Below are 21,430 nucleotides of genomic sequence, written 5' to 3' on the forward strand. Positions count from 1 at the left end.
ACCGCTTCTATCCCCTGTACCGAGATCTGCCCCTAATACACCCCTCCTACCCCCTGTACCGAGATCTGCCCCTAATACACCCCTCCTACCCCCTATACTGAGATCTGCCCCCCCCATACACCTCTCCTACCCCCTATACTGAGATCTGCCCCTAATACACCCCTCCTACCCCCTGTACCGAGATCTGCCCCTAATACACCCCTCCTACCCCCTATACTGAGATCTGCCCCCCCATACACCCCTCCTACCCCCTATACTGAGATCTGCCCCCCCATACACCCCTCCTACCCCCTATACTGAGATCTGCCCCCCATACACCTCTCCTACCCCCTTTACTGAGATCTGCCCCCATACACCACTCCTACCCCCCTATACCGAGATCTGCCTCCATACACCCCTCCTACCCCCTATACCGAGATCTGCCTCCAATACGCCCCTCCTACCCCCTGTACCGAGATCTGCCTCCATACACCCCTCCTTCCCCTTATATCGAGATCTGCCCCTAATACACCACTCCTACCCCCTGTATCGTGATCTGCCCCCATACACCACTCCTACCCCCTATACCGAGATCTGCCCCCATATACCACTTCTACCCCCTATACCGAGAACTGCCCCCAACACACCCCTCCTACCCCCTATACTGAGATCTGCCCCCCATACACCTCTCCTTCCCCCTATACCGAGATCTGCCCCCATACACCACTCCTTCCCCCTGTACCGAGATCTGCCGCCATACACCACTCCTTCCCCCTGTACATGATCTTCCCCCCCATATACCACTCCTACCCCCTGTACCGAAATCTGCCCACATACACCCATCCTTCCCCCTGTACCAAGATCTGCCCCCATACACCACTCCTTCCCCCTGTACGAGATCTGCCCCCCATACACAACTCCTTCCCCCTGTACGAGATCTGCCCCCCAATACACTACTCCTACCCCCTGTACCGAGATCTGTCCCCCATACACCACTCCTATCCCTCATACCGAGATCTGCCCACTTACACCACTCCTTCCCCCACTCCTACCCCTATACCAAGATTTGCCCCCATACACCGCTCCTTCCCCTGTACCAAGATCTGCCCCCATACACCGCTCCTTCCCCTGTACCGAGATATGCCCCCATACACCGCTCCTTCCCCCTATACGGAGATCTGCCCCCCATACACCACTCCTATCCCCTATACAGGGATCTGGCCCCATACACCACTCCTATCCCCTATACAGGGATCTGGCCCCATACACCACTCCTTTCCCCTATACCGAGATCTGCCCCCATACACCACTCCTTCCCCCTATACCGAGATCTGCCCCCATACACCACTCCTTCCCCCTGTACCGAGATCTGCCCCCATACACCACTCCTACCCCCTATACCGAGATCTGCCCCCATACACCACTCCTTCCCCCTGTACCGAGATCTGCCCCCATACACCACTCCTTCACCCTATACCGAGGTGTAATTGGCCTGTACATGTTGTGTGTTGGGCCTGGGGATGGGATGGGCCTGGTGATGGGTATGGGATGGGCCCGGTGGTGGGTATGGGATGGGCCCGGTGGTGGGTATGGGATGGGCCCGGTGGTGGGTATGGGATGGGCCCGGTGGTGGGGATGGGATGGGCATGGTGGTGGAGATGTGATGGGTATGGTGGTGGAGATATGATGGGCCTGGTGGTGGAGATATGATGGGCCTGGTGGTGGGGATGGGATGGGCCCGGTGATGGGTATGGGATGGGCCCGGTGGTGGGTATGGGATGGGCCCGGTGGTGGGTATGGGATGGGCCCGGTGGTGGGGATGGGATGGGCCCGGTGGTGGGTATGGGATGGGCCCGGTGGTGGGTATGGGATGGGCCCGGTGATGGGGATGGGATGGGCCCGGTGGTGGGGATGGGATGGTCCCGGTGGTGGGTATGGGATGGTCCCGGTGGTGGGTATGGGATGGGCCCGGTGGTGGGGATGGGATGGGCCCGGTGGTGGGTATGGGATGGGCCCGGTGGTGGGTATGGGATGGGCCCGGTGATGGGTATGGGATGGGCCCGGTGGTGGGTATGGGATGGGCCCGGTGGTGGGTATGGGATGGGCCCGGTGGTGGGGATGGGATGGGCCCGGTGGTGGGGATGGGATGGGATGGGCCCGGTGGTGGGGATGGGATGGGCCCGGTGGTGGGGATGGGATGGGATGGGCCCGGTGGTGGGGATGGGATGGGCCCGGTGGTGGGGATGGGATGGGCCCGGTGATGGGGATGGGATGGGCCCGGTGATGGGTATGGGATGGGCCCGGTGGTGGGTATGGGATGGGCCCGGTGGTGGGTATTGGATGGGCCCGGTGGTGGGTATGGGATGGGCCCGGTGGTGGGTATGGGATGGGCCTGCAGTGGATAACTGTCCTTTGGTTTGCAGAGGCCTCCGCCATGTACCGCAAGGATAAGAGCATACAGATGAAGAGCAGCGCCTCCGCCCTGTACAATAACCTCAGCGTATTACCAATTGGCAACAAGAGTCTCACCTACTTTACAGTTGTCCATGGCAACACAGTCAACATGGTCAGCGCCTCTGCCGACGGCCTCAACTTCTCCCACCGTCAGCTGCAATCCAAGGAGGAAAGTGTGGCCCTCAGCTCGTCCCTCATCACCCAGGTCAGCCCCCACCCATCTGCGTAACCCAGACTAAGCCTTTCCCCCATTACACCAGGTCAGCCCCCCCATCCCTCTGCGTACCCCAGACTAAGCCTTTCCCCCATTACACCCGGTCAGCCCCCACCAGTCTGAGTACCCCCAGACTAAGCCTGTCCCCCATTACCCAGGTCAGCCCCCCATCCCTCTGCGTACCCCAGACTAAGCCTTTCACCCATTACCCAGGTCAGCCCCCACCCGTCTGCGTACCCCAGACTAAGCCTTTCCCCCATTACCCAGGTCAGCCCCCACCCGTCTGCGTACCCCAGACTAAGCCTGTCCCCCATTACCCAGGTCAGCCCCCCATCCCTCTGCGTACCCCAGACTAAGCCTTTCCCCCATTACACCCGGTCAGCCCCCACCAGTCTGAGTACCCCCAGACTAAGCCTGTCCCCCATTACCCAGGTCAGCCCCCCATCCCTCTGCGTACCCCAGACTAAGCCTTTCACCCATTACCCAGGTCAGCCCCCACCCGTCTGCGTACCCCAGACTAAGCCTTTCCCCCATTACCCAGGTCAGCCCCCACCCGTCTGCGTACCCCAGACTAAGCCTGTCCCCCATTACCCAGGTCAGCCCCCAATCCCTCTGCGTACCCCAGACTAAGCCTGTCCACCATTACCCAGGTCAGCCCCCCATCCCTCTGCGTACCCCAGACTAAGCCTGTCCCCCATTACCCAGGTCAGCCCCCATCCCTCTGCGTACCCCAGACTAAGCCTGTCCCCCATTACCCAGGTCAGCCCCCCACCCATCTGCGTATCCCAGACTAAGCCTTTCCCCCATTACCCAGGTCAGCCCCCCACCCGTCTGCGTACCCCAGACTAAGCCTTTCCCCCATTACCCAGGTCAGCCCCCATCCCTCTGCGTACCCCACACTAAGCCTTTCCCCTATTACCCAGGTCAGCCCCCACCCGTCTGCGTACCCCAGACTAAGCCTGCCCCCCACCCATCTGCGTACCCCAGACTAAGCCCGTTCCCCATTACCCAGGTCAGCCCACACCCGTCTGCGTACCCCAGACTAAGCCTGTCCCCCATTACCCAGGTCAGCCCCCCACCCGTCTGCGTACCCCAGACTAAGCCTGTCTCTCATTACCCGGGTCAGCCCCCACCCGTCTGCGTACCCCAGACTAAGCCTTTCCCCCATCACCTGGGTCAGCCTCCACTCATCTGCGTACCCCAGACTAAGCCTGTCCCTCATCACCCAGGTCAGCCCCCCACCCATCTGCGTACCCCAGACTAAGCCTTTCCCCCATTACCCAGGTCAGCCCCCCATCCCTCTGCGTACCCCAGACTAAGCCTTTCCCCCATTACCCAGGTCAGCCCCCACCCGTCTGCATACCCCAGACTAAGCCTTTCCCCCATTACCCAGGTCAGCCCCCCATCCCTCTGCGTACCCCAGACTAAGCTTTTCCCCATTACCCAGGTCAGCCCCCACCCGTCTGCGTACCCCAGACTAAGCCTTTCCCCCATTACCCAGGTCAGCCCCCACCCGTCTGCGTACCCCAGACTAAGCCTGTCCCCCATTACCCAGGTCAGCCCCCCACCCGTCTGCGTACCCCAGACTAAGCCTGTCCCCCATTACCCAGGTCAGCCCCCCATCCCTCTGCGTACCCCAGACTAAGCCTGTCCCCCATTACCCAGGTCAGCCCCCCATCCCTCTGCGTACCCCAGACTAAGCCTGTCCCCCATTACCCAGGTCAGCCCCCCATCCCTCTGCGTACCCCAGACTAAGCCTGTCCCCCATTACCCAGGTCAGCCCCCCCATCCCTTTGCGTACCCCAGACTAAGCCTGTCCCCCATTACCCAGGTCAGCCCCCCATCCCTCTGCGTACCCCACACTAAGCCTTTCCCCTATTACCCAGGTCAGCCCCCACCCGTCTGCGTACCCCAGACTAAGCCTGCCCCCCACCCATCTGCGTACCCCAGACTAAGCCCGTTCCCCATTACCCAGGTCAGCCCACACCCGTCTGCGTACCCCAGACTAAGCCTGTCCCCCATTACCCAGGTCAGCCCCCCACCCGTCTGCGTACCCCAGACTAAGCCTGTCTCTCATTACCCGGGTCAGCCCCCACCCGTCTGCGTACCCCAGACTAAGCCTTTCCCCCATCACCTGGGTCAGCCTCCACTCATCTGCGTACCCCAGACTAAGCCTGTCCCTCATCACCCAGGTCAGCCCCCCACCCATCTGCGTACCCCAGACTAAGCCTTTCCCCCATTACCCAGGTCAGCCCCCCATCCCTCTGCGTACCCCAGACTAAGCCTTTCCCCCATTACCCAGGTCAGCCCCCACCCGTCTGCATACCCCAGACTAAGCCTTTCCCCCATTACCCAGGTCAGCCCCCCCATCCCTCTGCGTACCCCAGACTAAGCTTTTCCCCCATTACCCAGGTCAGCCCCCACCCGTCTGCGTACCCCAGACTAAGCCTTTCCCCCATTACCCAGGTCAGCCCCCACCCGTCTGCGTACCCCAGACTAAGCCTGTCCCCCATTACCCAGGTCAGCCCCCCACCCGTCTGCGTACCCCAGACTAAGCCTGTCCCCCATTACCCAGGTCAGCCCCCCATCCCTCTGCGTACCCCAGACTAAGCCTGTCCCCCATTACCCAGGTCAGCCCCCCATCCCTCTGCGTACCCCAGACTAAGCCTGTCCCCCATTACCCAGGTCAGCCCCCCATCCCTCTGCGTACCCCAGACTAAGCCTGTCCCCCATTACCCAGGTCAGCCCCCCCATCCCTTTGCGTACCCTAGACTAAGCTTGTCCCCATCACTCAGGTCTGCGTACCCCAGACTATACTCACCCTCCATCACCCATGTCAGCCCCATTCGTCTGCGTACCCCAGTCTTAGCTCATCCCCCCCATCACCCCCACCCATCTGCGTATCCCAGACTAAGCCTTTCCCCCATTACCCAGGTCAGCCCCCCCACCCGTCTGCGTACCCCAGACTAAGCCTTTCCCCCATTACCCAGGTCAGCCCCCCATCCCTCTGCGTACCCCAGACTAAGCCTTTCCCCCTTTACCCAGGTCAGCCCCCACCCGTCTGCGTACCCCAGACTAAGCCTTGCCCCCATTACCCAGGTCAGCCCACACCCGTCTGCGTACCCCAGACTAAGCCTGTCCCCCATTACCCAGGTCAGCCCCCCACCCGTCTGCTTACCCCAGACTAAGCCTCTCCCCCATTACCCAAGTCAGCCCCCCACCCGTCTGCGTACCCCAGACTAAGCCTGTCCCCCATTACCCAGGTCAGCCCCCCATCCCTCTGCGTACCCCAGACTAAGCCTGTCCCCCATTACCCAGGTCAGCCCCCCACCCGTCTGCGTACCCCAGACTAAGCCTGTCCCCCATTACCCAGGTCAGCCCCCCATCCCTCTGCGTACCCCAGACTAAGCCTGTCCCCCATTACCCAGGTCAGCCCCCCATCCCTCTGCGTACCCCAGACTAAGCCTGTCCCCCATTACCCAGGTCAGCCCCCCATCCCTCTGCGTACCCCAGACTAAGCCTGTCCCCATCACTCAGGTCTGCGTACCCCAGACTATCCTCACCCCCCATTACCCATGTCAGCCCCATCCGTCTGCGTACCCCAGACTTAGCTCATCCCCCATCACCCCCACCCATCTGCGTATCCCAGACTATCCTCACCCCCCATCACCCAGGTCAGCCCCCCACGTCTGCTTACCACAGACTAATGTGGGGTAGACACAAGGACGACCCGCTCACGATGCACATCGTGAGCGGGTCGTCAGTGTCTCGTCCGACCCGCTCACGATGACGCGGGGGGCACGACCCGCTCACGATGTGCACCGTGAGCGGGTCCGATCCGATGCCGACCCGCACCCGGCTGTATGGTCGTCATTGAGATCCTACCTGCAGCAGGTAGGATCTCAATAACGACCGACCGACCCGCGGGGCGGCGCATCGGATCGGTATCGGTCCACACCAGGACAGAAAAGGGTCCAATCAGCACACAATCTACATCCAATTGGTCGGAATTGGATCTAGATTGATGGGATCGGGCCCTAGTCGTCCTGGTGTGTACCCAGCATTAGTTCATCTCTCATTACCCAGGTCAGCCCCCACCCATCTGCGTACCCCAGACTATCCTTACCCCCATCACGCAGGTCAGCCCCCATCAATCTGCGTACCCCAGACTAAGCTCATCCCCCATCACCCCCCACCCATCTACGTACCCCAGACTATCCTCACCCCCCATCACCCAGGTCAGCCCCCACGTCTGCATACCACAGACCAAGTTCATCTCTCAGGTCAGCCACCACCCATTTGCATACCCCATACTAAGCTCACCCCCCCCCCCCCCCCCCATCACCCAAGTCAGTCCCCATCCGTCTGCATACCACAGACTACCCCCCCCCCCCCCCCCCCCCCAGGGTCAGGTATAGATCATGCTTACCCTCCTAGTGGTCAGGTACAGGTAATGCTTACCCTCCTAGTGGTCAGGTATAGATCATGCTTACCCTCCTAGTGGTCAGGGATAGGTAATGCTTACCCTCCTAGTGGTCAGGTATAGGTAATGCTTACCCTCCTAGTGGTCAGGGATAGGTAATGCTTACCCTCCTAGTGGTCAGGTATAGGTAATGCTCATCCTCCTAGTGGTCAGGTATAGGTAATGCTTACCCTCCTAGTGGTCAGGTATAGGTAATGCTCACCCTCCTAGTGGTCAGGTACAGGTAATGCTCACCCTCCTAGTGGTCAGGTACAGGTAATGCTCACCCTCCTAGTGGTCAGGTACAGGTAATGCTTACCCTCCTAGTGGTCAGGTACAGGTAATGCTCACCCTCCTAGTGGTCAGGTACAGGTAATGCTCACCCTCCTAGTGGTCAGGTACAGGTAATGCTTACCCTCCTAGTGGTCAGGGATAGGTAATGCTTACCCTCCTAGTGGTCAGGTACAGGTAATGCTTACCCTCCTAGTGGTCAGGTGTAGGTAATGCTCACCCTCCTAGTGGTCAGGGATAGGTAATGCTTACCCTCCTAGTGGTCAGGTATAGGTAATGCTTACCCTCCTAGTGGTCAGGGATAGGTAATGCTTACCCTCCTAGTGGTCAGGGATAGGTAATGCTTACCCTCCTAGTGGTCAGGGATAGGTAATGCTTACCCTCCTAGTGGTCAGGTGTAGGTAATGCTTACCCTCCTAGTGGTCAGGTATAGGTAATGCTTACCCTCCTAGTGGTCAGGTATAGGTAATGCTCACCCTCCTAGTGGTCAGGTACAGGTAATGCTCACCCTCCTAGTGGTCAGGTATAGGTAATGCTCACCCTCCTAGTGGTCAGGTATAGGTAATGCTTACCCTCCTAGTGGTCAGGTACAGGTAATGCTTACCCTCCTAGTGGTCAGGTACAGGTAATGCTTACCCTCCTAGTGGTCAGGTATAGGTAATGCTCACCCTCCTAGTGGTCAGGGATAGGTAATGCTTACCCTCCTAGTGGTCAGGTATAGGTAATGCTTACCCTCCTAGTGGTCAGGGATAGGTAATGCTTACCCTCCTAGTGGTCAGGTACAGGTAATGCTTACCCTCCTAGTGGTCAGGGATAGGTAATGCTCACCCTCCTAGTGGTCAGGTACAGGTTAATGCTCACCCTCCTAGTGGTCAGGTACAGGTAATGCTTACCCTCCTAGTGGTCAGGTACAGGTAATGCTCACCCTCCTAGTGGTCAGGTACAGGTAATGCTTACCCTCCTAGTGGTCAGGTATAGGTAATGCTTACCCTCCTAGTGGTCAGGTACAGGTAATGCTCACCCTCCTAGTGGTCAGACACAGGTAATGCTCACCCTCCTAGTGGTCAGGTACAGGTAATGCTTACCCTCCTAGTGGTCAGGTACAGATAATGCTTACCCTCCTAGTGGTCAGGTACAGGTAATGCTCACCCTCCTAGTGGTCAGGTATAGGTAATGCTTACCCTCCTAGTGGTCAGGTATAGGTAACGCTTACCCTCCTAGTGGTCAGGTACAGGTAATGCTCACCCTCCTAGTGGTCAGGTATAGGTAATGCTCACCCTCCTAGTGGTCAGGTACAGGTAATGCTCACCCTCCTAGTGGTCAGGGATAGGTAATGCTTAGCCTCCTAGTGGTCAGGTATAGGTAATGCTTACCCTCCTAGTGGTCAGGTATAGGTAATGCTTACCCTCCTAGTGGTCAGGTATAGGTAATGCTTACCCTCCTAGTGGTCAGGGATAGGTAATGCTTACCCTCCTAGTGGTCAGGTGTAGGTAATGCTTACCCTCCTAGTGGTCAGGTATAGGTAATGCTCACCCTCCTAGTGGTCAGGTACATGTAATGCTTACCCTCCTAGTGGTCAGGTATAGGTAATGCTTACCCTCCTAGTGGTTAGGTATAGGTAATGCTTACCCTCCTAGTGGTCAGGGATAGGTAATGCTCACCCTCCTAGTGGTCAGGGATAGGTAATGCTCACCCTCCTAGTGGTCAGACACAGGTAATGCTTACCCTCCTAGTGGTCAGGTACAGGTAATGCTCACCCTCCTAGTGGTCAGGTACAGGTAATGCTTACCCTCCTAGTGGTCAGGTATAGTTAATGCTCACCCTCCTAGTGGTCAGGTATAGGTAATGCTTACCCTCCTAGTGGTCAGGTACAGGTAATGCTTACCCTCCTAGTGGTCAGGTACAGGTAATGCTCACCCTCCTAGTGGTCAGGTATAGTTAATGCTCACCCTCCTAGTGGTCAGGTATAGGTAATGCTCACCCTCCTAGTGGTCAGGGATAGGTAATGCTTACCCTCCTAGTGGTCAGGTATAGGTAATGCTCACCCTCCTAGTGGTCAGGTATAGGTAATGCTTACCCTCCTATTGGTCAGGTATAGGTAATGCTTACCCTACTAGTGGTCAGGTATAGATAATGCTCACCCTCCTAGTGGTCAGGTATAGGTAATGCTTACCCTCCTAGTGGTCAGGGATAGGTAATGCTCACCCTCCTAGTGGTCAGGGATAGGTAATGCTTACCCTCCTAGTGGTCAGGTATAGGTAATGCTCACCCTCCTAGTGGTCAGGTATAGGTAATGCTCACCCTCCTAGTGGTCAGGTATAGGTAATGCTTACCCTCCTAGTGGTCAGGTATAGGTAATGCTCACCCTCCTAGTGGTCATTTATAGGTAATGCTCACCCTCCTAGTGGTCAGACACAGGTAATGCTCACCCTCCTAGTGGTCAGGTATAGGTAATGCTTACCCTCCTAGTGGTCAGGTATAGGTAATGCTTACCCTCCTAGTGGTCAGGTATAGGTAATGCTTACCCTCCTAGTGGTCAGGTATAGGTAATGCTCACCCTCCTAGTGGTCAGGTATAGGTAATGCTTACCCTCCTAGTGGTCAGACACAGGTAATGCTTACCCTCCTATTGGTCAGACATAGGTAATGCTCACCCTCCTAGTGGTCAGGTATAGGTAATGCTTACCCTCCTAGTGGTCAGACACAGGTAATGCTTACCCTCCTATTGGTCAGACATAGGTACTGCTTACCCTCCTAGTGGTTAGATAAGTACTGTCCCTTGTATATATCATGTATGTTTCCGCCTATTGGTCAGATATAGGTACTGCACCTCTCTATCTGTCTCCCATTTTAGTCCTCCTGGTGCGTTCTGCCTTCCCGGGTGCTGCTGGTACTCACATCACAGAAAGGGATTCAGGTACAGATAATGGGCTCATATACTGTGGACGAGGTCTCCATACATCGTCATACCACAGACGTCACATGTATCCTCCTGTTGTGTCTTTGTGTAGATGTACGAGTCTGACGGCTCTATAATGGTATACTGGCATGCTCTGGATGCACTGGAGACCCCACAGGGTAAGTCGCTGACCGTAATATTTCTCTTTCATCCACTAGGTGTCACTGGAGCTTAACAGTGGGGAATAGAAGGGCGACTATAGGGAGCTTGAATGTAAATCAGTGTGGCCAACTCGTGTCCCCCCCCCCCCCCCCACCCCTCTCTGGCAGCCCTAGATCGTGCCCGGAGGGAGCTGGGCACACACCGCCTGGCTCCCGGGCAAATGTCTTTAGTATAGGGAATACAAGCATTGAGGAACAGGCAGGTAGAAGCTGCACTACCTGCCTGCTAGGTGGGCACTGCCGTGAGGACCGGACCGCAGCTACGTGCATTGCGCAGGTCCCTGGCTGAAGGAACACCGGTCTCTGTGAGAAATCGACGTCACTGCATAGCGGCGGCGGCGCAACCCTCCCCCAGCCGCAGAGCCATCCGGCAGCCTGCAGCATTGTGAGTACTCCCTGTCCCCGCGGAGTAGCGGAGTGGGCCAGGAAACGAAAATGGCGGTGGTAGCAGAGGTTTTATATAACTAAAACTGGCGCTATTGTAACGGGAGGCTGTGGGGACCCTGGCAGGGGCCCCTGCAATGAAGAGGCGGCTCCATCTGTATCTCTCCCTGTCAGTGTTTCTCACCCCTTTCCTTTTTCTATCACTAATTGCATATTAGTGGAGTGTTTATCTTGTGTGGGAACACGGTATGGCAGGGGGCAAAACCAAAAAGGTGGTCTGCAAAAAGTGTAACAGTCTGCTGAGGCCCCTCTTCCTCTCCCTGGGGGATACCCCTGCATGGGTCTCACAACTCACGGACATAATGTCCAGGTTATCTTCTGAGCTCTCTGCTTCACAAAAGGACAGAGAGACCGCTAGGTCACAGCAGGTCAGCTTAGCCACTGCTGTGGAGGGTTTGACTAAGGCCCTGTCTCCTACAACTGCTCCGGCACCTCAACAGCCTTCCACAGTTCCGCATCCTCTCTTACAAAGAAAGAGGCATTTCCCTCATTGAATTGATTCTGATTCAGACGACATGCCTGATCTGGAAGAAGGGGAGTGAGTGTTCCAGGAGGCTGAGGAACCACTAGTCATGGGTGCCCCATACCCGGAACCTGTTAGACAAGGATTAGAGGACCTTATTGATATGGTCAAAATGGCCCTTAAGGTTGATGAAGGGGAAGTCCCCGTTCGCCCTTCCTTTTTTGGTATAAAAGCAAACGTCCACTTTCCCTGCTTCAGAGGAATTGGACGACCATGTTTTACATGCTTGGAGCCGTCCTGATAAATAATACCCAGAAAATTCTTCATTAATTACCCGTGACCTGCTGAGGGCAGGAAGAGGGTGGAGGCTCCACCTATAGTGGACCCTTCGGTCACTCGCCTGTCAAAGACAGTGCTGCCAGTCCCAGGGGCATCTTCTCTTAAGGATGCCTCGGACCATAAGCTAGAGCTTACTTTAAAGTCCATTTTGACTGCGGCTGGAGTTATCCAGCGCCCGGCCCAGGTCGGTTGCTGGGTAAATAAGGCCATGGGAGTCTTCCCAGATGGTAGAAAACCTACAAAATAATCCAGACACTGACACCTTGATACAGTGGGCGGAACACAGAAGGGAAGCTTCTACATATTTAGTTGAAGCATCTGCCGACATCTGTTTGGTGGCGGGCCGCACCTCGGCTCTTTCTATTTCAGCACGCAGAGCATTGTGGCTTCGGTAATGGCAGGCTGACGGGCAGTTGAAGCTCTACCTTTCTTGAGAGAGCAGAGCTGGATAAGTGGATCTCCCAGGCCACGGGCGGTAAGTCTCCTTTGTTACCCACAGCAGCCCCTCCGGTCCAAAGAAGGACAGCACAGGGACCTTCCTGTCGGTCCTTTGGTCCACAAAATAGATTTCGTGGCCGCTCCAGGGGAGGCTTCTTTTCTCAAAGAGGAGGCCGTGGCAGAGGAAGAGGCGCTATCTCTACCCAACAGTATACCAAATCCGCCTCAAAGCCCTCGGCATGACAATCCCCCCGTCCAAGAGGGGAATCCCAGGGTGGGGGCGCGTTTACTACTTTACAGTGCTGTGTGGATGCAGTCCTGTGCTTGGGTCCTGGACCTCATAACCTCAGGTTACAGGATGATTTTCCAAAACACACCCCCACACATGTTTGCAAAACAGGTTTCCCAGTTTTGCCAGAAAAGGGTCGTCTCCTAAAGACAGCCATTACCAGATTGCAAACATTAGGAGTAGTGATCCCAGTTCCAGAGGACGAGATAACCCAAGGGTTTTACTCCAGTCCTTTTCTGGTTCCGAAGCCGGATGGCTCAGTTCGTCCTATTCTCAACTTAAAACATCTAAACCCAAATCTCAGACCAGTAAAATTCAAAATGGAATCACTTCAGTCTGTGATAGCGGGATTGGAACAGGGGGAGTTCATGGCCTCTCTGGATATCCGAGACGCATATCTACATGTCCCCATATGGGTTCCCCATCAGGCATACCTACGGTTTGCAATCCTAGACCAACATTGGCAGTTTCAGGCCTTACCATTCGGCCTCTCATCAGCCCCTCGCGTTTTCACCAAAGTGATGGCGGTGGTGATGGAGATTCTCCGATCAAGAGGCATAACGGTAATACCTTACCTAGGTGACCTCCTGTTGAAGGGATCTTCATGGGAGTCACTCATAGACTACCTCTCTCTGACTCAGAAAATCCTCAAGGATCACAGCTGGATCCTAAACTTAGAAAAATCACAACTAGAACCGTCTCAGAGGCTTCTATTTTTAGGGATAATTCTAGACGCATTACAGTTACGGGTGTTCCGTCCGGAGGAGAAAATAGTCTCTCTGCAGGAATTCGTCCGGTTGGTTCTTCGTCACAGGAAAGTGCCAGTACATTTTTTTGCTATTAGGGAAAATGGTAGCCTTGTTCGAGGCAGTCCAATACGGACTGTTCGTATCACGTCCGTTTCAACTCATCCTTCTCAGGCAGTGGACGGGGTCTCACCTCCACATACATCAGAAGGTGACTCTCTCCGCTCAAGCACGTCTGTCCCTATCTTGGTGGCTCAATTCCACAAACCTCAGGAAAGGAAAGAGATTCGCAATATGGAACTGGACTCTCCTCACCATGGATGCCAGTCTCCGCGGTTGGGGTGTGGTCACCCAGGAACATCAGTTGGTACTTATGTATTATCTGGGCTCCCATGTTAAATGCACCCCATTTTTTCATACCCCTACTATCCAACTACGCATGGAGTTGATTTTAAATAGTGTGGTGAGCGCAGCGAGCCCCGCGAGGGGATGCGGTCTCATAAGAAAAACGGGAGCCCAGATATTACATAAGTACCCATCAGTTTCATGTCCTTTGGACCAAGCAGGAAGCTCTCTTATCTATAAACGTGCTGGAACACAAAGCTGTTTATTATGCACAACGCCAGGCCCATCATCTGTTACAGGGTAAACCGATCGGGGCTCAGTCAGACAACTCCACGGCGGTAGCTTATATCAACAAACAGGGAGGCACAAGAAGTTACGCAGCCATGAAGTCGGCAGGATGTGCATCAGGGGGAATGGGGTCTCCACCGCCAGGTCTTCCAGAATTGATACATCGCTGGGGACGTCCTCAAGTGGACCTGATGGCCTCCCGTCTCAATCGCCAGCTTCCGCTTTACTTTGCAAGGACCCGGGATCCTGCAGCAGCGGGGGTGGATGCCCTGCTGGCACCTTGGGCATTCCAGTTTGTATATCTCTTTCCTCCGTTCCCATTGATAGCTCGAGTACTGCAAAAAAGACAGAGGGAGAAGGTAACCGTTCTACTCATCGCTCCGGATTGGCCTCGCAGATCCTGGTACACCAGCCTGTTAGTGGACGAGCCGTGGCCCCTACCACTGCAAGATGATCTCCTGACTCAAGGTCCCTTCGTCTTCCCAGATTTAGTATGGCTTCATTTGATGGCGTGGCTGCTGAGAAGTCCATCTGGCTAAGAGCAGGAATTCCAGCTGCAGTGATTCCTACCATGATGAGTGGAGGTCATACATATCCTGGTGTGAGGGGCGTGGAGTCTCTACTACCTCATTTAAGAAAGCCAGACTTCTCTTATTTCTCCAAGACGGCCTGTCCTCTACTGTTGGCCTTGGCTTCAGCACGACGAGTGTCGGAACTGGGAGCTCTCTCGTCGTTCTCCGTTCTTGATCTGTCACGCTGACAGTGCTGAACTTCGTACCAGCCTCGCCTTCCTTCCAAAGGTGGTATCCACTCATCTCAATCAGCCGATTGTGGTACCGGCTTTTTCGGGGGAGTCTGACGATGCTTCCTTGGATGTGGTCAGAGCTCTGAGGATCTATGTGGATAGGACGGCCTCAATCAGAAAGTCTGATTGTCTTTTTGTCACTTATGATCCAGTAAGACGTGGTTGGCCAGCTTCGAAGCAAACTTTGGCCATGTGGATTAGGATTACTATCCGTCAGGCATATGTGGCGTCAGCTCAACCTTCACTTCCTCTATTTTGGCTCATTCCACGGGTTCAGTCGGTCTTTCTTGGGCTGCTACCCAAGGGGTCTAGATTCAACAACTCTGTAGGGCCGCGACTTGGTCGGGGCGCCAGACTTTTTCTCCAGATTTTACACTTTTGTGACCTCTGCTACTCAGTTTGGTCGTTCAGTTCTTAGGGGTCCTCAGCGCCTTCCCGCCCGTGTTGGGGCTCTGGGACGTCCCCACTGTTATGACACCTAGTGGATGAAAGATAAAACGAGGATTTACAGTAAGTACAAAATCCTCGTTATATCACCCATCACATAGCTGTCTCCTGCCACCCTATGGCGGGAGGGGCATGTACACATCACATAGCTCCCGCCTGTCACCCTATGATGGGAGGGAAGTGTACACATCACATAGCCCCCTCCTGTCACCCTATGGTGGGAGGGGCGTGTACCCATCACATAGCCCCTCCTATCACCCTATGGTGGGAGGGGAATGTACACATCACATAGCCCCCTCCTGTCACCCTGGGAGGGTCTCTCTGTGGCTCACAGCTCCCCGCTGTATGTGTCACCCCGCAGTGGGAGGGTCTCTCTGTGTCTCACAGCACCTCTCTGTATGTGTCACCCTGCAGTGGGAGGGTCTCTCTGTGGCTCACAGCTCCCCACTGTATGTGTCACCCTGCAGTGGGAGGGTCTCTCTGTGTCTCACAGCACCTCTCTGTATGTGTCACCCTGCAGTGGGAGGGTCTCTCTGTGGCTCACAGCTCCCCGCTGTATGTGTCACCCCGCAGTGGGAGGGTCTTTCTGTGGCTCACAGCTCCCTGCTGTATGTGTCACCCCGCAGTGGCAGGGTCTCTCTGTGGCTCACAGCTCCCTGCTGTATGTGTCACCCCGCAGTGGCAGGGTCTCTCTGTGGCTCACAGCTCCCCGCTGTATGTGTCACCCCGCAGTGGGAGGGTCTCTCTGTGGCTCACAGCTCCCTGCTGTATGTGTCACCCCGCAGTGGCAGGGTCTCTCTGTGGCTCACAGCTCCCCGCTGTATGTGTCACCCCGCAGTGGGAGGGTCTCTTTGTGTCGCACAGCTCCCCTCTGTATGTGTCACCCTGCAGTGGGAGGGTCTTTCTGTGGCTCACAGCTCCCTGCTGTATGTGTCACCCCGCAGTGGCAGGGTCTCTCTGTGGCTCACAGCTCCCCGCTGTATGTGTCACCCCGCAGTGGGAGGGTCTCTTTGTGTCGCACAGCTCCCCTCTGTATGTGTCACCCCGCAGTGGGAGGGTCTCTCTGTGGCTCACAGCTCCCCTCTGTATGTGTCACCCTGCAGTGGGAGGGTCTCTCTGTGGCTCACAGCTCCCCGCTGTATGTGTCACCCCGCAGTGGGAGGGTCTCTTTGTGTCTCACAGCTCCCCTCTGTATGTGTCTCTCCCCGCAGTGGCAGGGTCTCTCTGTGTCTCACAGCACCCCTCTGTATGTGTCACCCCGCAGTGGGAGGGTCTCTCTGTGTCTCACAGCACCCCTCTGACTGTGTCACCCTGCAGTGGGTAGGTCTCTCTGTCTCATAGCTCCCCTCTGTCTGTGTCACCCCCTAGTGGGAGGGTCTCTTTGTGTCTCACAGCTCCCCTCTGACTGTGTCACCCTGCACTGGGTAGGTCTCTCTCTCTCATAGCTCCCCTCTGTCTGTGTCACCCCCTAGTGGGAGGGTCTCTGTATGTGTCACCCCACAGTGGCAGCCAGTTTATGTATAAGATATGTAGTGGAATGTTTCACCTGTTCTCTTTGCTCTTTGTACAGCTCAGGCAGTGTTCGCCCGTGGTATCGCCCCAGCTGGAGGACGCTATATCTGTGTAGGTCTGTAGTCTGCTCTGTTATTATCCTCTCCTCTGACTCTTTTCTCAACTCCCTATTCACCTCCTCTCACCTCTCCCCTTCCCTCCTCTCCACTGATTCTTTCCTCTGCTCCCTAACCCTCTCCGCTTCCCTCTCCCCTTTCCTCCTCTTCGTTTAGCTCCTCTCTGCCTCCCTCTTCTCCACCTCCCCACTTTCTTCCCCCTTCCCTCCTCTCCCCTTCCCTCCTCTCTGCTTCCCTTCTCTTCGCCGACTCTTGCCTCCGTTTCTTACCAATCTCCATTCCTCTTCCCTCCACTCCCCTATTCTCTCCTCTTCAAACTCTAACCTCCGCTCCCTACCACTCCATTCCTCTCACTCCGTATATCCTCCTCTCTGCTTCCATTCATTCCACTGAGTCTTCCCTACATTAACTACCAGTCTCTATTTGTGTCCTCACTTCTCTCATCTCCGCTCCTTCCTCTCCACTCCCCTTTCGCCTCCTCTCCGGTTAGCTCCTCTACGCTCCCCTCTCACCTCCTCTCCGTTTCCTTACTCTCTGCTCCCCTCTCCCCTCCTGTCCTCTCCCCTCTTTGACGTCTTCCCTCTTCCCTCTCTGTCCTCTTCTTTTTCCCCCTCTCTGTCCTCTCCACTCTTCCCTCTCTGTCCTCTCTTCCCTCTCTGTCCTCTCCTCTCTTCCCTCTGTACCCTTTCTAGCCTCTCCTTTCTTTCCTCTCTATAATCTCCACTTTACCCTCTCTGTCCTCTCCTCTATACCCTCTCTGGCCTCTCCTCTGTACCCTCTCTGTCCTCTCCTCTGTACCCTCTGTGGCCTCTCCTCTCTACACTTAATGGCTTCTCCTCTCTACCCTCTCTGTCCTCTCCTCTGTACCCTCTCTGACCTCATCTTTCGTCCCTCTCTGCCATCTCCTTTTTTCCCTTTCTGCCCTCACCTCTCTTCCCTCTCTGGCTACTCTCTAACCTCTCTGGCCTCTTCTCTCTTCCTTCTCTACCCTATCAACTCCTCTCTGTCCTCTCCTCTTTACCCTCTCTGTCATCTCCTTTTTTCACTTTCTGCCCTCACCTCTCTTCCCTCTCTGGCTACTCTCTACCCTCTCTGGCCTCTACTCTCTACACTTAAGGGCTTCTCCTCTCTTCCCTCTCTGTCCTCTCATCTCTACCCTCTCTGACCTCATCTTTCTTCCCTCTCTGTCATCTCCTTTTTTCCCTTTCTGCCCTCACCTCTCTTCCCTCTCTGGCTACTCTCTAACCTCTCTGGCCTCTACTCTCTTCCTTCTCTACCCTATCAACTCCTCTTTGTCCTCTCCTCTTTTCCCTCTCTGTCCTCTCGTCTCTCCGCACCCGTCCCCATCATTCCTCCCTCCCCACACAGTGATCATAGACCTGTAACACCTTGTACACTGACTGGAGCACCACTAGATGGTGCCAGATTTTGCCTGTGGCTTAGGACCAGTCACTGCCCCGGTTCTCACATCTGGCCCCATAGCTGTTTATGAGAGGAGTCCCCATAATGTCTTTGGTTTCCAGTTCGGATGTCTCAGCATCTACATCTCTCCGCAGGAACATCATCCGGCCTGGTCCTGGTGTTCGACATCCCAGCTAAAGGCACTAACATCACATTGGCTGAGGTGCTGGCGGAGCACAGAGACCCCATTACTGACATAGCGTGTGAGACGTGCGAAGCCAAGGTGAGGTAATGGTGCTCTCCTATGTCAGCCTGGTATCCCAGCCTACACTGACTCTCTCTCTCCCACAGGACAGGGCAGCCGACCTGGTGACAGCCGATGACGCTGGGGTGCTCTGCGTTTGGAAGTCTGGAGAAGATTTCAGACTGGTGACAAAGATATCTGCCTATGGGTGAGTGTGGCCCGTTTTGTGAAACACAGAATGTGACGGCAGATAAGAACCACCCGGCCCATCTAGTCTGCCCCTTTATTAAACATGTTACCTCAAACCATATTTTACCCTTATTTCTTTGTAAGGATATCAATATGCCTATCTCAAGCATGTTTACATTGTACTACTGTATTTGCCTCTACCACCTCTGATGGGAGGCTATTCCACTTATCCACTACTCTTTCTGTGAAGTTATTCTTCCTCACATTTCCCCTGAATCTTCCTCCCCCTAGTGTCAGTGCATGTCCTCGTGTTCTGCTGCTCCTCTTCCTGTGAAGAATGTCTCCCACCTGGAGCTTCCTCCCTCTAGTGTCAGTGCATGTCCTCGTGTTCTGCTGCTCCTCTTCCTGTGACTAATGTCTCCCACCTGTACCTTCCTCCCTCTAGTGTCAGTGCGTGTCCTCGTGTTCTGCTGCTCCTCTTCCTGTGACTAATGTCTCCCACCTGTACCTTCCTCCCTCTAGTGTCAGTGCGTGTCCTCGTGTTCTGCTGCTCCTCTTCCTGTGACTAATGTCTCCCACCTGTACCTTCCTCCCTCTAGTGTCAGTGCGTGTCCTCGTGTTCTGCTGCTCCTCTTCCTGTGACTAATGTCTCCCACCTGTACCTTCCTCCCTCTAGTGTCAGTGCATGTCCTCGTGTTCTGCTGCTCCTCTTCCTGTGACTAATGTCTCCCACCTGTACCTTCCTCCCTCTAGTGTCAGTGCATGTCCTCGTGTTCTGCTGCTCCTCTTCCTGTGACTAATGTCTCCCACCTGTACCTTCCTCCCTCTAGTGTCAGTGCATGTCCTCGTGTTCTGCTGCTCCTCTTCCTGTGACTAATGTCTCCCACCTGTACCTTCCTCCCCCTAGTGTCAGTGCATGTCCTCATGTTCTGCTGCTCCTCTTCCTGTGACTAATGGCTTCCTCCTGAACCTTCCTCCCTCTAGTGCCAGTGCATGTCCTCGTGTTCTGCTGCTCCTCTTCCTGTGACTAATGTCTCCCACCTGTACCTTCCTCCCTCTAGTGTCAGTGCATGTCCTCGTGTTCTGCTGCTCCTCTTCCTGTGACTAATGTCTCCCACCTGTACCTTCCTCCCCCAGTGTCAGTACATGTCCTTGTGTTCTGCTGCTCCTCTTCCTGTGAGGAATGTCTCCCACCTGTACCTTCCTCCCTCTAGTGTCAGTGCATGTCCTCGTGTTCTGCTGCTCCTCTTCCTGTGCAGAATGTCTCCCACCTGTACCTTCCTCCCACTAGTGTCAGTGAATGTCCTCGTGTTCTGCTGCTCCTCTTCCTGTGAAGAATGTCTCCCACCTGTACCTTGTTAAAGCCCTTGATATTCTGGTTGCCGGGGGGGGGGGGGCATTTTATGCTCGCTGCCCCGGGGGGGCTGGTAAAGCTGATACACCATTCACCAGAGTAGGTGAGCAGGCTGTCTGCGAGCTGGGGGACTGGATGTGGCTGAAAGAGCTGAAACGCTGCGCTAAGTTGAGCAGTGTGTCCGCTCTTCCAGCCACATCCAGTCCCCCGCCTCGCAGACAGCCTGCTCACCTCTTATGCTGAGAGCGGCTGTCATATCGTAACCTAGATCCCTCTCTTCCTCAGTAGTTTCCATTATAGTGCCATTTATACTATATTTTGTGTTTGGATTTTTGAGACCCAAGTGCATGATTGTTTCTCCCTCATTTGTGGTGGTGGTGGCCCCCGGGCGTGTCTGTGTGTTGTTGTGTGTCACACCTTCCCCTTATTACACAGCTGGTGTCACATATCTGCTATTAGTGTTACGTTGTGTGTCACACCTTCCCCTAATAACACAGGGGTGTCACATGCCTGCTTATAGTGTTACATTGTGTGCAATGCCTTCCCCCTAATAACACATGGGTATCACATGCCTGCTTATAGTGGTACGCTGAGTGTCACGCCTTCCCCTAATAACACAGGGGTGTCACATCTCTGCTAATAGTGTTACATTGGGTATCATGTCTTCCCCTAATATAACAGGGGTATCACACGTCTCCCTAATAATGAGGTGTCACATATCTTCCCACATGTATTCCTCTCTGTGCTGCTGGTAACCTCTCTTCCTATTACATGTGACGCGTTTCTCCGCTCCCCCTCATGTGTTCTGCAGGGTCACCTGTTCCTCGGTGAAGCTCTGGGATGGGATGATCGCTGCAGCTTATGGGACAGGACAGATCCGGCTGTATGATGCTGCCACTGGGGATATAACTGCTGAGCTTGATGCCCATGCCAGGTGGATCTACACTCTGGATATAGCCCCTGAATCTGGCAAAGTATGTTCCTCTTGTTGCGTGTGTCTTTATGTATCATCCTTCTGAACATTGGGGTCTATGTACTAAGCATTAGAGAGAGATAAAGTACCAGCCAATCAGCTCCTAGCTGCCATGTTACAGGCTGGTACCTCTGCGTTGTCTCCTTTTACACCTAACCACAAGGTAATGTCACTCTCTGGATGTATGTGTGCATCTATATGTGACGTCCCCCCATTCATTGTCCCCACAGGGTGATGTCACTCTCTAGATGTATGTGTGCGTCTATATGTGACGTCCCCCCATACATTGTCCCCGCAGGGTGATGTCACTCTCTGGATGTATGTGTGCATCTATATGTGACGTCCCCCCATACATTGTCCCCGCAGGGTGATGTCACTCTCTGGATGTATGTGTCTGTCTATATGTGACGTCCCCCCATACATTGTACCCGCAGGATGTTGTCACTCTCTGGATGTATGTGTCTGTCTATATGTGACGTCCCCCCATACATTGTACCCGCAGGGTGATGTCACTCTCT

The 21,430-nt window shown here is 55.0% G+C and overlaps 1 protein-coding gene across 1 annotated transcript in view; it reads left to right on the plus strand.

Annotated features, from left to right (window-relative positions):
- The first annotated feature begins 2,371 nt into the window (after positions 1-2,371).
- The window catches only part of WDR54 (WD repeat domain 54), a 32,651-nt gene continuing 13,592 nt past the window's right edge, over positions 2,372-21,430 (plus strand). The window contains exons 1-7 of the mRNA XM_083175521.1: positions 2,372-2,638; positions 10,254-10,316; positions 10,411-10,477; positions 16,694-16,750; positions 18,308-18,435; positions 18,504-18,604; positions 20,751-20,913. Of these exons, the coding sequence (XP_083031647.1) occupies positions 2,414-2,638; positions 10,254-10,316; positions 10,411-10,477; positions 16,694-16,750; positions 18,308-18,435; positions 18,504-18,604; positions 20,751-20,913 (804 nt within the window). The 5' untranslated portion in view covers positions 2,372-2,413. The remainder of the gene's footprint in view (positions 2,639-10,253; positions 10,317-10,410; positions 10,478-16,693; positions 16,751-18,307; positions 18,436-18,503; positions 18,605-20,750; positions 20,914-21,430) is intronic.

This window comes from Crinia signifera, chromosome 1 (assembly GCF_055691185.1).
Source record: "Crinia signifera chromosome 1, ASM5569118v1, whole genome shotgun sequence".
Lineage (NCBI taxonomy): Eukaryota > Metazoa > Chordata > Amphibia > Anura > Myobatrachidae > Crinia > Crinia signifera.